Source organism: Poecilia mexicana, unplaced genomic scaffold, assembly GCF_051168715.1.
Source record: "Poecilia mexicana isolate PSO_F unplaced genomic scaffold, ASM5116871v1 scaffold_11, whole genome shotgun sequence".
In the NCBI taxonomy this organism is placed as follows: Eukaryota; Metazoa; Chordata; class Actinopteri; order Cyprinodontiformes; family Poeciliidae; genus Poecilia; species Poecilia mexicana.
In genome coordinates, this window is record NW_028263380.1 from 11387612 (window position 1) to 11403347 (window position 15736).

Here is a 15736-nt window from a genome sequence, read left to right on the forward strand (position 1 = left end):
TCCCTTTCCCGTTTGCCCAACCCCCCGCGCCATCGAAAAGTAATCCCCGCCCTTCTCCCTCGCTCTCACCCCAACATGACTACAAGAATCAACGCTCTGGAGCACCATGGGAGTTGTAGTTCCCACCTCACTAGCACGTTTGAGAAGGCGAGGCTTCAGCAAAATACAACTCCCATCTCGACCTTCGCACGCCGAGCCCCGTCGTCCAATCTGAATATGTGGGAGGAGCGCGTCCGCCCACAAAAGCCACAGCTATCTCCCCGTTATCGAACCCAATTGTGCACGAATTAAAGAGAATAGGCTGAAAATACAAACGCAGGTGGCGGCTCGTTTCAGGTACGCGGCGGACGGCGACGAGACGTCCGCGCGTCGTGTGTCGTCGGGGGAAGAAGCGGCGGGTGACAAGAGGCAGGAGCAGCGAGGAGGGTGTTGTCCTGGTGCTTAAATGGAAGTGGGTGGGCCTCCACGGTCACACACCGCCAACTTCTCTGTGGCCATCGTTCTGACAAGCACAAATTAGCTCGTTTATGGACTGCCTGATCGGCGAGAGCGACAGAAGACGGGGGCTGCGAGGAGTCCGAAGGTGCAAAGACGGTCACGGCGCGTGCTGTTGTTCCCCTTATTTTCGGGGGGCTGCTTGATTGTGCCTCCGCTTGGCACCGCCCTTCCTGGCTGGTGGGTGGTTTCGTCAAACGGGCTGATCCGCGACGGCCCTGAGACGAACATATAGGCCGTCCTCCGCCTCTGTACCCGGCCGGCCTTCTACCGTGAACTACACCCTCTCCCTCTCGGTATATTAATGCGTTATGAGTGGTAGGTACCCTCCCCCCTCTCCGTCTCCACCCCTCTCTCATTCTCTCTCTCCGTCTGACAGTTAGAAGGCTCCATGCCCCCTTTGATATTGATGATGAGGTTACTGCTTTCTCTTTAGTCTTTATTGATCACCTTTGTTTATCTATATCTGCTTTCCGCTCATTTTATTTACAGTCAACACTATCTTTGTTACTGCCTGCTTTTGCCCTGTGACTTTATCCTGGAGGTGGTCATAAATGAAAAACAGAACATGCTCTGAAATAATATTTTCTTTTCCACAGACTCGAAGAAGGAATCATCTGGAACAGAAGGAGGGAAACCATCTAAACGGGGCAAAAGTTCAGGATCGCAGGTAAAATGAAAATGCTTTAGTTAATTAGTTTTCTCTTTTTTTGCATTGCCTGTAGGCCAAAAATGTTCTCACTCCCTCTCAGCCAGTCAGCCAGACACCTCTGGGGGCGTTTCTCTGGTGATATCCACTTCCTGCTTCTGTGCAACCCTGCTAAGAGCCAACCCAAAAAGTCTCATGAATACGCCTATATGGCTGTCACACTCCAGCAGATCTGCTTTTGAATTTGTCTATTTGAATTATAGTCAAATTCAGTTCCACTCATAGATTTATCTTAAACACCTGCAGTTTTTTTTTTCTTTTTTTTTTTTTTTTTACTGTTTGGCTCTCTAATTTCTATTTTTAGCAAACCTGTAGAGGCTGCATACACATCCTACAGCCAGTACTGTCATGCACAGCCTTTGGTATGCTTATGTTGTAAACTGTAAACTATCTAAGGTTGTTTCCTTTTTGTTAAGAGGTGTGTGACATTGAACATTTGCCCACGACCTAGTTTTTTTTTTTTTCTTTCGAAAAAGGGAGGAGAGAGAAGGCAGCATTTTTTTCCAGTGTTCTGAGAAAAGAGAAATGTGGTTCTCACATGCCCACCCACTCGCTTCCTGTAATACCGCCCACTTCCACTGACAGCTCTCTGTCTCTTTGCTTTCTTTATGTCTTTTTTTGTCAAACACATTTCCTCCATTCCTCGTTATTCCGTTAATCTTTCCTCTCTTGTCCCAATTGTTTAATTGGGTAGCTGCTCGTAGTGGTGATTTTGCACTCCTTACCTTTTTTGCATGACATGCGACAGTTTTTTGCAAAAGTATTCATTCCCTTTGAACTTTTTCACCGTTTGCAATGATAAAATCACAAACATTATCGCATTTTATTTGGTTTTTATGTGACAAACCAGCACAAACCAGTCCATTATTGTGAAATGGAAGAAAATTATTTTAAAAAATAGCTCAGTGAGATTGGATGGAGAGTGTCTGCAGTTTAGGTCTGGACTTTGACTGGATCGTTCTAGCACTTGATCTAAATCATTATGGTGTAGCTGTGGCTGCATGCTTGGCGGTTTTTGTCCTGCTAGTGAACCACCGTGTCCATCTCCAGTCTTTTGCAGCTTCTATAATGTTTTCTGCCAGGATTGACTTGCATTCAACTCCCACCATTTCTGAGTAAATTCCAAACAACCTCTCTTTTCCTACAATAGAAAAGCATTCCCACTGCATAATGCTTCCACCGCCATGTATCAGCATGTTGTTAGTTAGTTTTCCAGAGTTTGAACGGGCCTCTCGGCTGCTTCTCGGATTAACGCTCTCCATACCTGGCCTGTCAGTTTAGCTCGACGGCGTCATCTGCAAGACGTTCAGAGGTTGTTCGGTATTGTTGTAAAACCTAACACTGCTTTGAGCCTCTCCATGTCTTTACCCCCGACCTGTCTGCTGTGTTTTCTGGTCTTTATCCACTGCAAGAACACAAAGTCGTAAAGTATATTTCGTCTAGTTTCCAGTGCAAATATCTTGGTGCACTTGACAAAAATGACTGACAACTAACTTTTCAGCACGATATAGGAGCTTGTTTTAAATAAATAATTCCTTTATATTGATGAAAAAGTACTAGTTATAAGTGAAATAATATCCTAGCGGAACTAGCACTTTTTTTTGTCTTATTTCAAGTGTACTAAGATATTTGCTTGTTGTTCACTAATGTTGAAACTAGACCAAAACTACTTTACGACTTTGTGTTTTTGCAGTGTGGTGCTTTTTGTTCACTAATGTTCTCTAACAAACCGCTGAGGCCTCCATAGACAGGCTTTTAAATAATAAACTAGGAAACTTTGGTTACTAATTATGCGAATTCTAGAGGCAATTATTTAGGGGTTAGACAATAAACAGTATCATTTTTGAGCTTTTGCTTTTAAGTTCCGCCATCATCATTTGTTTGTGTCTTTAACAAGATCTCGCTTTTTCATTACTTCCAGGATTCCTCTCAGCCGTCTCCGCTGGCTCTGCTAGCAGCCACCTGCAGTAAGATCGGAGGGCAGGGGGGAGCAGAGGTGGCCCAGGCCCAAGCAGGTGCCCAGCAGATCCAAGTGCAAGCCGGTCAGATCCAGCTCCAGGCGGGCCAGCTTCAGGGTCAGATCGTGTTGGACGCAGCAGGGGGCCAGGCTCTGGTGCCCCAGCAGCTAGAACTGGTCCCTGCTCAGTTCACGGGGAACGGCTGGCAGATCATTACGGCAGCGCCAACGATGGCCAAGGAGAACACCAGTCAGCCTGTTGCTGTGACGGTGGCCAGTACTCTGGCCAATGACAGCTCACCTGGAGGACGCAAGGTAAAGGTTATTGGGGGTTTCGTGGCTTTGGCGAACTTGATCTTATGCTTCTGCGCCAACATGCATTACAACTCGTCTCCTCTTTGGCAGTTGAAAACAACAAGTGGCACCAACAGTGTCCCAGCCAATCAGCAGCAGCAGCAATTCCAGATCATCCAGGTTCAGAACCTGCCCAGTGCTGGAGGCGGCGTCCAGTATCAGGTCATCCCTCACCTGCAGACTGCCGATGGACAGCAGATCCACATCAACCCGCAGCCGGCTTCCATCGGGGCCCTGCCTGAGCAGGTGCAGCTCATCCAGACCCCAAACTCAGGCCAGGCCCAGGCTATTCTCCAACCAGCCAACCAGCAGGCTATTCTACCAAGCACAGCCAATCAGACGGTCCCGTTGCAGATCCGTCCCGCACAGACTTTTCCCATCCAGCTGCAGACTCTGCAGGGCTCCCAGACTCCCGTTATGACGACCGTACCCATAAACCTCGGCGGCATGACTCTGGCCCTGCCGGTAATCAACAACGTGGCAGGGAGCGGGGCGGTGCAGCTCATTCAATCGGCAGATGGCACCTTCTCCGTCGCTAACGGCAACCAACTGGTGACGACGGCGGTGCCGGGAGGAGTTCCCGCAGCACCCAGCGCCGGGTCGACGCCAACGGCAGCCGAAGGGGACGGCGCGTCGGACGGCGCTCAGGGGGTCGCAGCCGCACCTGACGGCGCACCCGATAACTGCCAGGTACAGAGCGGCGAGACAGACTCCCAGAGCCAGAACCAGGCCAATGGGCTCCAGAACCAGTCGGACGCTCCGGGAACCATCCAGCAGGTGATCGTGGGCCAGGTGGGACACCAGCTGGTGCAGCAGATCCAACTGCAGTCCCCTGCTCAGAGTCAGGGACAGACGCAGACCCAGCAGCTACCACAACACATTCAGACCCTCCAGCTGGCGCCTGGACAAACCCTGCAGCCCATCCAGGCCTTCCAGAACCCGGCGCAGGTTCTTATCCGCGCTCCCACCCTGTCCTCGTCTGGGCAGATCACCTGGCAGACCCTCCAGCTGCCCGGCGGGGTCTCCTTGCAGGGCGGCCTGGGGGCGGCAGTGCCACAGCAGCTAACCCTGGCTCCGGTGGCCGGCGGGACGGCATTAGGGAGCGGGGGATTGGTGTCCCTGAGCGGAGCCCCCCTGACGCTCAGCGCGGCCCAGATCAACCCGGGTTCAGGCGTCCAGACGGTCAGCATCGCTGGACTTGGCACTGCAGGGGTTCAGGTGCAGGGTGTTCCTCTCACCATCACCGGTCTACAGGGTAAGATGTTATGTATAATTATCACATTTACAATTCAAAGCCGCAGTATTTGAGCTCATTTGTTTCAGCCAATTTGCATTTGATGTAACTAAAACCATTTTGGATCTAGTTCTGCTTCCTCTGTTTTCCGTCCACAACAATGTACTTATATATATTTAAAAAAAAACTACGCAATGTTTCAATCTCTCGTAGGTCAACCACAGAGTCAGGACACAGTTAAAGTTCAGCCTTCTCCCGTGACGGTCACTGTCGGCAGCGTGGCCTCAGGTTCGTCGGTGAGTCCAGACCAGCTCGGCTCCGTTCAGAGTTCGTCGGACCAGGAGGGGCCGCCCAGCAAGAGGCTACGACGCGTCGCCTGTTCCTGTCCAAACTGCAGGGATGGAGAGGGAAGGTACAGATTAGAGCAACGCACCACAGCACGCAGGACTTTATTGTTTTTTTTACTTTTAATTAAAAGACGGAAATATGACAGAATGAATGCCGAAACGATGCAGAAGACAGAAAGTGAAGTGAATGCTGTCTTTCTGAACTTTTCACGTCAACACTTGTGACTCACAGATTGAACACGCTGACATATAATTTGAGTAATTCTGTAGGACGTTTTCGTTTAGTTTTTATCTGTTTTTTTTCTGGGGGACAAACGTTATTAACAAAACTATTTGATCCACAAAATTAATGCTGGAACACATCATCACACCGTGAGGACATGACAAATCAGAAAGTGGGTCAGATTTGATTGGAAGACTGATGGAGCTAAACATAAGAAGAAAAAAAACTTTAATGGCACCAAAAGAGTTTTGACTAAACAACCGGGAATGATTTGAATGAAATGTGTTAGAAGGGTCCAGTCAAAGTCCAGACTCACAATAAATACAATGGAAGATTTGTGGAAAGAATTGAAAATCGTTGTTCACAGATCGATTATGTTGTAATTATATCAAAAAATGCTAATTTGTGACATTTTTTCTTTCTTAAAGGAGACAATGCATATTAATACATCACCAAAATATACCAATTTGAGTTTTTTAGACATTTCTTTCCTCTTTGCCATTATGCTACCACATTAAATCCTAGGTACTATAAACATATTCTAACAACTCCTGGAAAAAAACTGGAATTTCCTTTAAAGGTCTTGCTGTTCCACTACAGTTAAACTGAAATCCCACCTCTCGTGTTTCTAGGAACAGCGGAGACCCGACCAAGAAAAAGCAGCACATCTGCCACATGGAGGGCTGCGGGAAGGTGTACGGCAAGACGTCTCACCTGAGGGCCCACCTGCGCTGGCACACCGGCGAGAGGCCGTTTGTCTGTAACTGGATCTTCTGTGGGAAGAGGTTCACCCGTAGCGACGAGCTGCAGAGACACCGGAGAACACACACGGGTAGGCCAAACACACGAGCCCAGTCTGAAAAGGAAGCGCTTGGGTCCGGTTGCATTTGTAACGCCGAAGCCATTTCCTTTTGGAAAGCTAAAATCTAAAAGAGGTGGTAAATGTTTGGCAGAATAAACGGCAACATCTAAAAGAGAAAAAAATAAATAAAAAATGTCAAGGATGCTGGTTAGGAGCTGTGATTTAATCTAATTTCCTTTCGTCTGCTGTGCTAAAGGAGAGAAGCGTTTTGAGTGTCCTGAATGCTCCAAGCGCTTCATGCGCAGCGACCACCTATCAAAGCACATCAAGACTCACCAGAACAAGAAGGGCGGCGCCGCCGTCGCCATAATCACCACCGATGACATGGAGGAGGACCCCCCCGAAGGTCTGGCAGAATCCCCGCAGATAGTCGCCGTGGGAACCCTCACGCGGGACTCTGAACCCGCTACGCCCACCACCTCCAACCACCTGGAGGAAGAGGAGGAGGAAGAGTTTGAATAGACAAATCGAAGGAAGACTTCCTGATATATATTTTTTTTTTGTCGTTGTTGATATTTGGAGGCGTTTGCAGGGACTTTTGCATCATTTTAAAATTGTTTTCTTATAAACAGAAGGAACTTAAAAGAGGATCATGTAATGGTCGTGAAGTGGACAAAAAAAAAGAAAATATAAACAATACAATCTGAAGAAAACTAACATATAATGAGATATTAGTTTGGCTTCTATGTAATAATCTATAACATTTCCATGTGCATTGAGGGGACAGAATGTAAGCAAGATGAGCACAAGACAGGGGGACCTGAGGAAAGTAAAACCATCCAACAGTGAGAGGCATTTTCCTAACAAGAATCCAACTCTATGCACAAAGATGTGTTCCTGTTTCATACCTGTCTGACAGTGCTGAGGTCAATGGTACAGGGCGGTTGCAGAGCGGCAACAGCGCAGGGGCAGTCTGGGACACTGTGTGTGTGTCTGTGTGGATAAGCGTGATCCGAGCAGATGGCTGTGTGTGTGTGTGTGTGTGTGTTTGTGTTTGCGTTCCCGTTCTGCTCCAAAGATGATCTACCTATGGTGAGTTTTAGTCAAGGTTCAGGTTCAGTCCTCAGATCAGATTCAGGTGTTGATTTGTTTGATTAGTCAACAAATTATTCTTAAAAGAGGAAATTCTAAAAGAGAAGAAGAGTAGTGGGGCGAGAAAAATAAGCACATATAAAAAAAAAGATTTATAAATAATGCATTCCTTATTGAAGCGCAGTGGCCATTAGAATACAAATAAAAGGTTTCTATAGAGAGAGAGGGAAAAAAAACAATCTAGCTTTCTACAACTTTGTTTGTGTAGGGAAAGCAATACTATAACGACAATCCTTGTGAAACCATGTTTACATTGCCAGGGCAAGTTTTCGTTGTTGATGCGATGAGCCGGTTTGTTTAGAGAATCAGAGAAAGCAAGTGCTGCCGTTTGAGCAAACCCGAGAGCTCGCAGTCGTCGGAGGACCGGCTTCGGCATCAGGGCTGCATCATCGGTTTAACACACCGCCTGGCTGCCTGACGACGGTTTTCTCAGGTGGCAGCACCGTCGCCGATGCTACTTGGTGCTGCTTGTGCTTTGGTGATCCACAGCGCAAGCAGCTGAAGTAGCTAAGAGCTGCAGTTGAGTTAAGCTCTTTAGCTATGTGGATGTAATATTTTTTTTGTTGATGTTGCTCTGTGTTAGTTCAGTGCGTACCTTCTTTGAATTAAAAAAACAACATTATTTTAAAGAATTTGAATTTTTTTTTAAAGCCCCTCTTCAGGTGTGTGGACACAGGACCCCATCGTGTATGGCTAATTTATTATTTATCCTTTGATTTGTAATATTTGCCTTTTGCTGGACTTGTATTTGTGTGCGTTGGTTCTAAGGTTGTGTACAGCATGTTTCAGTTCTTGCCGTAGTGCTGCTTTTCTCTTCTTCGGTCTGCTCTTTAATTTTTTTTTTTTTCTTTGCGCCATGTGTTTTTGGAAAAAATAAAATAAAGAAGAAGAAATAAAAAAAAAATGTCTAAAGCTAAAAAGATTGATACCAAACAAATTTAGATGTTTTTAAAATCTTTTTTGTGTGACAACTAACTTTTCTTTTCTATTTTGTAGTGACATCTCATTTGTAAAATCTTTTTCTAAAGATGTTTGTTCGTCTCCATGACATTTGATAATGGGTTTTTGCCAGGTTAGCCTTAAAGGCTCCAGTTTATTGATATTTTTAAAACTGGTTTGTACAAATGTGTTATGTCAGCAAAAAAAAAAAAAAAAAGACTGAAAAAGAGATAACTCGAAGCAGAAAACATGCTTTGCCTGCTTAACACTTGACAATAAAGTGAGTCTTAAATTTCTTCAGATGCCTGTGTGTCTGTATAAACAAAGGTTGGGAAGCCTGTTTGCACCAGAGTGATAAAAAAAACAAAACATTTATCTTATATTGTACTGCGTAAATGTACACTGAAAGTTTTGAAAGGTGTCAAACTTAAGGCCTGGGGGCCAGGTTCGGCCCACCAAAACCTTTTGTGTGGCCATGTAGAGTCCTGATGGACACTTAAAGGAAACCTTTAAGATAAGTTGTTTTGTTTTTTTAAATCGATCAAAGCTGTTTTTATCTATATACTGTCAAATTACATCAAAGTGGAAAATGTCCAGTATTATTTAATTTTATTGAGTCATCAAATGCAGGCAGCTTTGTATTAAAAATATATCAGTAGTTTTATCAGTACCATCTGCCCCAACCATTCCTTTGACGATGTTTGGGATCTTGACATGGCCCAAAATGAAAAGGAGTGCGACACTAATGGACCAGAACATTTGTTCCCCTACTTGTGACAATTCCCAGGGAATAATTAAGTTTTGTTTTCAGTTTTACTCTTCCAAAAAGGCCAAATCTGAAACGTGGCTCTTTGCTGCTCCTCCAAGGTTACCATCAGCCTCTTGACAGCCAGTGGGTAACTTTGGTTCAGATGCTCTGATTTTTGCTCCCGTTAGTTTAAGTTTGGAGTTTTGCAAGAATTTTTTTTTTTTTCCCAGAACTTTCCCAAAGCTTGAGCTGTTGTATTACTCAACCCCGGTTTAAACTTTTACACATTATCCCTGACTTGTGTGATCCGTTCCTTGGTCTTCGTGACGTTTGTTCACTAATGTCCTCCGATAAACATCTGAGGTACTCTTGGCACAGATAAATTAATTTGATATTAAAATTGTGCATGTCAGTTAAAAATCTTACAGGTATAAGAGTAATGGGGTCTGAATGCAAGTGTTGGTCAAGTAAGAATTTCATTCTCCAATTTGGTGCTAAATTACCCATACTTCTGGTAGATTTTCTAATAGGACAGGCATATTTTAAAAGATAAAGTCATATATAAAAAAAATGTTTCAAATAAAAAAGTAATTATGGCCTTAATAATACCTTCTGTCACAATAAACTACATTAATAATGAATAATGTTGGGGTTTGTATAATACCAGGGGAAAACTATAAAGCCGGCACTGTTCTCTTTTTCACAAACTTTATTAAGATGTAAAAAATAAACCAGTGAGAATGGTATAAAGTGTTACAAGGCTATTTGAATCAAAGCTTCAGTTTTTGCTATAAAAAGGCACACTACAACATTTAGGTAAAAGAAAACAAAATCAAGTTTAGAAAAAATTGTACAACTTAAAGATCTTACATAAACAACAAGAACATCCCTGCAACACAAACACAAACCAGGATATACATATGTATATATATAAAAAATACCAATAGTATGAAACTCATTAAGGTGACATTAAAAAAAAATCCCAACAAAGTTGGATAAAAGGTCAGGAATGTGTTGGGAATTAAAATGTGCGTTAAAATGTTTTTACAGTATGATGCAGCACCAGAAGACGTTTGGTTTCTGGATTTCACTGCAGCTCCTTCTGGATACTGCAACAGAAAAAAAAAAAAATAAGACATGAATTTCAACTGTGTGAACATTTCCTACTAAAACTAACAAATCTTAGCTTTTTTAAATCAGCTTATTTTCCCCCAATGTTACAGCTCTACAGCCAAACAGCAGGTATTGCTCCGAATAACAATTAAGAGTTAATATGAATAATCCATATCGCTTAAAGAAACGCCATGATTTTACTTACATTAAACTGACTTAAACGCATAAACAACCACAAGAAAGTGATCTCTAGTAGAATCTCCTCATTATGTGCTTAAAACACCACCAACAAAAACAGATTTGCTTTTAATTCAGTTTTCTCCCATCACAGCCGTTTTTTTGGTTCGATTCTGCCCCTTTCACATTCAACCGCACAGCGAAAACGAGGAAGCTCACCTCTCCAAATACTCGTGGACGTTATCGTGGCCGTTGTAGCGCGCCAGGGCCACCAGGGTCCCCGTGGCGCAGCGGCCCTCCTTCTTACGACACAGACTGCAGTTACACATTCCCCGGCAGATGGGACACGACCACGTCTGACAGAAACAGAAAAAGGAAGCAGGGGACGGTTATTGTCTCGACTTGCTCTCTAGACTCTGTAGTACTGGAGCTAGAGTTGTTTCATTCAGCCAGATGTTACTGGAGGTCAATATGTGCACAACAAATAAGGTGTGCACTGCGTGGTTTATTAGGGAACATCCATTATGGATTCAAATTTAATTTCTCGTTTATAAAATTCATTAAAAGTAATTTTTTTTTTCTCCGTTTTTTTTTTTTTTTTTTTTGTCATTTCGTATTAGGAAAAAAGCGTCTGCTACGTGTGTAAACACTGACCGGGTCGAGCAGAACGGTGCGCACGTCCTCTCCGTAGCGATTCTTCAGGCACGGTCCGCAGAACTGACCTTTGACCCCCACGCAGTAACCACTACGGCACACTGTCTTGGTGTCCAGAGTCTTCTGTCTGCACTGGTGGCATGAGCTTCCCTGAAAGGGCGTGAAGAAAGCGACTCAGGCGGCCTGCCGGCGTCACGGAACAAACGGAGGCCAAAGGTGCAGGACGTGAAGCCACTCACATTGTCTTTGTCCCAGATCTTGTCTTTGCTGCGGTACGCCACGTTTTCCAGGTCCTCGTCCGTGATCTCGTCGACCGACTTCACCAGGAACTGACTCTTCCTGGACCTGGGGCTTCTTCTGTTTTTCTTTCTCCCGTCAATAACGTCCTCATCCACCTGACCAGAGGGGAACAGATCACACAGGCCTCAAACAAGGTCATGCGAAAACCTTTCCTTCTTTTTCAATGAGTCAAAATCGTTGGGATTTTGACCATCTGAATGGATCGTTTAACAGATTGCTTTTATTAGGAGACTAAAACTAAACTAAACACTAGATACAAAGTGCACTCATTTGAAACCTGCTGCAAAAATAAAGTCCAACAAGAACATGCTCCTAATGTTCTGCAGTATTCTTTTCAACCTTTCGTTCATGCCCACCTCCATCAGTCTCCAGATGTCCAGAGTCCGTGGTTTTCTGACGCGAGCTGGCTCAGGTTTTTCCTCCACCCCGAAGTTCTCCGGAGGACGAGCCTTGCGCGACGGGTTCCTCCTCTCTGACCCCACATCGGACTTAAACCTGCGCTTCTGCGGCGACACCTTCTGCGATATCCTCTTCCTCTTCTGCAGAAAAGCAGAGCAGTTTTTGTTTTGCTTCCTCTGGTTTCCCAATGATTTATTTTTTTCATAAAACGAGGACTTGGTGAGCATACACCAATGAGTTTACTGATTATCACAACTCATTTCAGAATATTTCAATAGTAATTTAATGTGTATTAGCAAGTAAGTCTCAATTCTTTCCACCCAAGTCTCAAGTCGAGTCAAAGTCCTAGATTTAAAAGGGGTCGTGTTGTGAATTTTCCAGGCATTTGCTGCCATTTTATAGCAAAATCAAGTAACTATGTTACCTTCAGTTATTATAAAAACGCTGTAAATGCCTCAAGAGAAATTTGATCTCACAATTTAACAACTTGAAGAGTCTCTTTAAGAAACTCTTTGTGACACTCTGCCTTCAGCACATCATCACAACAATGCCTCTCCATTATGCCGTTAACCTTTCATAAACGCTTCAAGGATTTCTCAAACACGCACAAAAGAATCAAAGCAACACTTCAGCTAGGCTTTTGGTGAGGGGAATCCGTGTACCTGTAAGAAAATAAAGACGTCTCCGAGCTTTTTTTGAAGGCCTCCGTTCATTTTGACCCATTTGTGTTAGTTGTTTGTGCAAAGCGCTCACCTGAGGCGTGTCCAGCGGAGTCAGGTCAGCCAGGGAGGTCAGACCAGCAAACAGCTTTGCGAGCTGAAAAGAAAAAAAAAATCACAGAAAAATTATTCAAGGATGTGTAAAAAGTTAACAACTAGAAAAAAATGCAAACATATCCTTACACTAAGACATTACCATGGCTTTGTTTTCCTGTATGTTGCGATCTCGTTTTATCAGGCTTTGGCACAGGGGCTCCTTCTTCTCCTTCACCACCACCACCTTCTCCTCCTCCTCCTCCTCCTCCTTCCTGTTGACCTTCCTCGGCCTTCCTCTCCCTCTCCGAGGCGGATCACCCCCTCTGGCTGGCTTAGTAACATTTCTCTTATTCAGTTTTTTTGGGGGGGCAGGTCCTTTCTTGCCTGGAAACCTAGAGAGCAATTTCTTAATTTCAGCTGAGCGTGCCGCCACCCTCTGCATTTTCTTTCTAGTTCAATCCTGATCGTTCAGTGATCTACAAATCCTCACACCTAAGCGCGACCAACAGGCTCCTCCTCTTCGGCTCAGGTGGCTCCTCGCCGTCCGAGTAGAAGCCTGTGTCTTTGTCGCTTTCCCCTTCTGAGTCAACAACCTGAGGGAAAACCAAAAATAATTTTTTTTTAAAAAATCAAGGCGTAAAGGATGAACTTTCATTTTGTGGTCAAAAGCTTTTATTAAGAATATCCTACTTTGGTCTGTTGCTGCTTTTGGAAGCATCCTCCGTCCTCTTCTGCCTCATCCTCGCTGAATCCTTCAAACTCCTCCTCGCTGTCTGATTGGCTGAACAGACGAACCAGCTCAGCAGTTATATACTGGGATTTGAAAGTTGGAGCCTGTTGGCAGAAACACCCCGCATGAAAATACATTGTTGTGTTTCCACGGAAGGTCAAGAAAAAAAAAACAAAGGTACACAGCGGGTATTTATTTGTTCATTTCAAATGATAGACAAGAGAACTGAACTTTTATAGAATATTTAGGCTCTCAACCTCAGGATTCTTGAACTATACACCAGAGGGAGACAAAGTAAATCTGTTAGCATGACCTGACACTAAACTAACTGTGTGCAGCTGTAAAAGGGAGAAGAATTCACGCCGGGATCAATAGAGCTGGAGCTGGCCGTCACAGAACAAAACTTATCTTTTGGACTTTGAACGAGCAGCACCAGAGGAATCCTTATCGCTGCAGGCCTGCCGGGCCGCAGCGAGACGAAGTGAAAAAGGAAAAAAACACTTAACCCTACATTTCATTCCCACCAGCTTTACTTCCCCACAGTAAGAATCCCAAACATACAACGGTTTCTTGCCGTAAGTGGGTCATAACTCACCAATTCCTCCACTTCAGAATTCTTTAAGCTTTTCCGTTTTACTCTAAACAGTACCTCCACACACCAGCAACCACAAAGACCAGTGCTTTCATAATTTATGGCTTATTGTAAGGCCCTGCTAGGTTCAGTCAGGGACTTTTACATACACACTGCTATGTTTGTAATCAATAAAGATAGTGCAACATTGAATTTGTACATCATTCTTATGTATGTTTCTGTTTACATGCTGTCTGTACTGTCGGACATTAAAGATGCTAGCTGGATCTTGCTGCAAAATGAACGACTTTTTAAATGTAGTTGTCCACCTGTAGGATAACATACTTCTTGTAAGCAAACAAAAAAGTAAGCACCAATGTACAACTGTTTCTGATGACATTACATAGGGCACAAGCACAACTAACTTTGTTTTTTTTTTGTTTTTTTTTTTGAGTAGACACATTTGCATTTGTTTTTCCCTCTTTATTCAAATCTTTTCAATAAACTTCATCCTTAAAGAGCGGTTAGTTGTGTTCTGCACAGCTTTCGGAAAACATTTAAGCTATGGCTGACAACACACAGCAGCATTTTCTTAAGAGTAAGAGGACTGGCTGGAATAAAGAGATTTAACCATCAAAGATTTTCAGCAATTATTCAGAACCAAGTCTGGGTGATGTGGTTCATTGAGTCCTAAAAACACTTTCTTGCAAAAAAAAAAAAAAAAAAAAGCCAATGATAATAAATGATCATCTGGTAGACACACTTATAATGGATCAGCATGCTGCAGTACAGCCCATCGCTCACACAGATGAGTTGTTTACAAATCCCTAGTGCCTCTTGTGGCGTCATCAATAAAAACAGCAGGATAAGAAGATGTTTTGTTTGAGCTCACAGGTGAGAAATGCAATATTTTGTGGTATGCTGCTGCATTAATATGCATGCAGCGTTATCCAACTATGATTTTACTGCAACTGTAGATCTGAGAGATAAAAAAGGCAGTTCCTTTAAATGCATGTTTGAAGTTCGAATAAAACCTTTAAACACTAAACATAAGCGCCTTCATTTAGACTTGCAAAATACTTTCTGGACGTTCATTTAAAGTGCAGTTGAAAACAAACCATAGGATTACTTGGTAACAGAGGTTAAAACAAGTACTAGCTTATTTACAACCACGATATCCAGGGCCGTTCGTGGAGGTGTGGTTAGAAAAAAACAATATATAACGGCTTACATTTCGGTAAAGAACAGAAAAACCCAACAACATGGCGGTTCGGGTACTTACATCTGACTTGAGGGTCATTTTGGGGGTTATTTCTTTAGCTTAAAGTTTTCTGGAGAGAAAGTTTAAGCTCATGAAATGAAATCAATGAAAAGAGGTGGATTTAAAACCGACCCGCTCAAGAGTGTTACAGAAAATGGGGCTCGTGTTGTCGCCGTGCGCACACGTAAAGTGTGCTTTTCTTTTTGCACAGAAACGTAACTAACTTGCCAGCATATTTACAATTTCACAAATAAGTAAACGTATAGCTAAATCTCAAATACATGTACAGATTCTCCAAGTCTGAAGAAGAAGTCAGCCCACAGATTCCCCTCCTAAACTCGGAATGGTTCGGTCCGGCTTCGCGCGGAAACAGCACGTGGGGGTGGCCAGGATCCTCGGCCTAAACAACAGCTCCAGTCTCGATCACATCTTTTCTTTACGATGTAAATGCGACCACGAAGGCAACATTCTGTAAATGCATCGTCTGTTTCTTAAGCCCTGCTTCTAGATACCTGAATGTTGGAACAACGTCAAGTCTCTATTTCTGTGGCACATTTAAAGCAAGTGATTGAAAGCACTTCTTCACAAAGCACTAGCAGCAATTCATTTATTAGAAATAGACTACTAAAAAAAAAAAACAGAATAAAACTTTGTGATGCATTTAAATGCGTCTGATCTACAGCTCATTGCATGAAAGTTGTTTCATAAAAAGACAGACTGTGAGGCTCCAACATGCAAAAGCAGATTGTTTCACCAGAAACTAATTTTAAGGAGTTTTCACCTCCTCTTTTAAACCTGTATCTAGGATTTGTTGAC

General features: G+C 43.6%; 2 protein-coding genes across 2 annotated transcripts; one reads left to right on the forward strand and one right to left on the reverse strand.

The window, feature by feature from the left end:
* Positions 1–264: 264 nt before the first annotated feature.
* Positions 265–8508, forward strand: sp4 (sp4 transcription factor). The gene is made up of 7 exons (XM_014979219.2): positions 265–813; positions 1095–1165; positions 3126–3476; positions 3567–4770; positions 4963–5161; positions 5952–6151; positions 6378–8508. Exons 1-7 carry the CDS (start codon positions 807–809, stop codon positions 6641–6643), a joined length of 2298 nt encoding a protein of 765 aa, XP_014834705.2. The 5' UTR covers positions 265–806; the 3' UTR covers positions 6644–8508.
* Positions 8509–9651: 1143 nt separating this feature from the next.
* On the reverse strand, positions 9652–15075 carry cdca7l (cell division cycle associated 7 like). The gene is made up of 10 exons (XM_088010193.1): positions 14942–15075; positions 13049–13192; positions 12851–12951; positions 12519–12750; positions 12357–12419; positions 11561–11743; positions 11144–11299; positions 10905–11054; positions 10470–10606; positions 9652–10069 (listed from the first exon to the last, which is right to left on the reverse strand). Exons 1-10 carry the CDS (start codon positions 14957–14959, stop codon positions 10048–10050), a joined length of 1206 nt encoding a protein of 401 aa, XP_087866319.1. The 5' UTR covers positions 14960–15075; the 3' UTR covers positions 9652–10047.
* Positions 15076–15736: the final 661 nt, after the last annotated feature.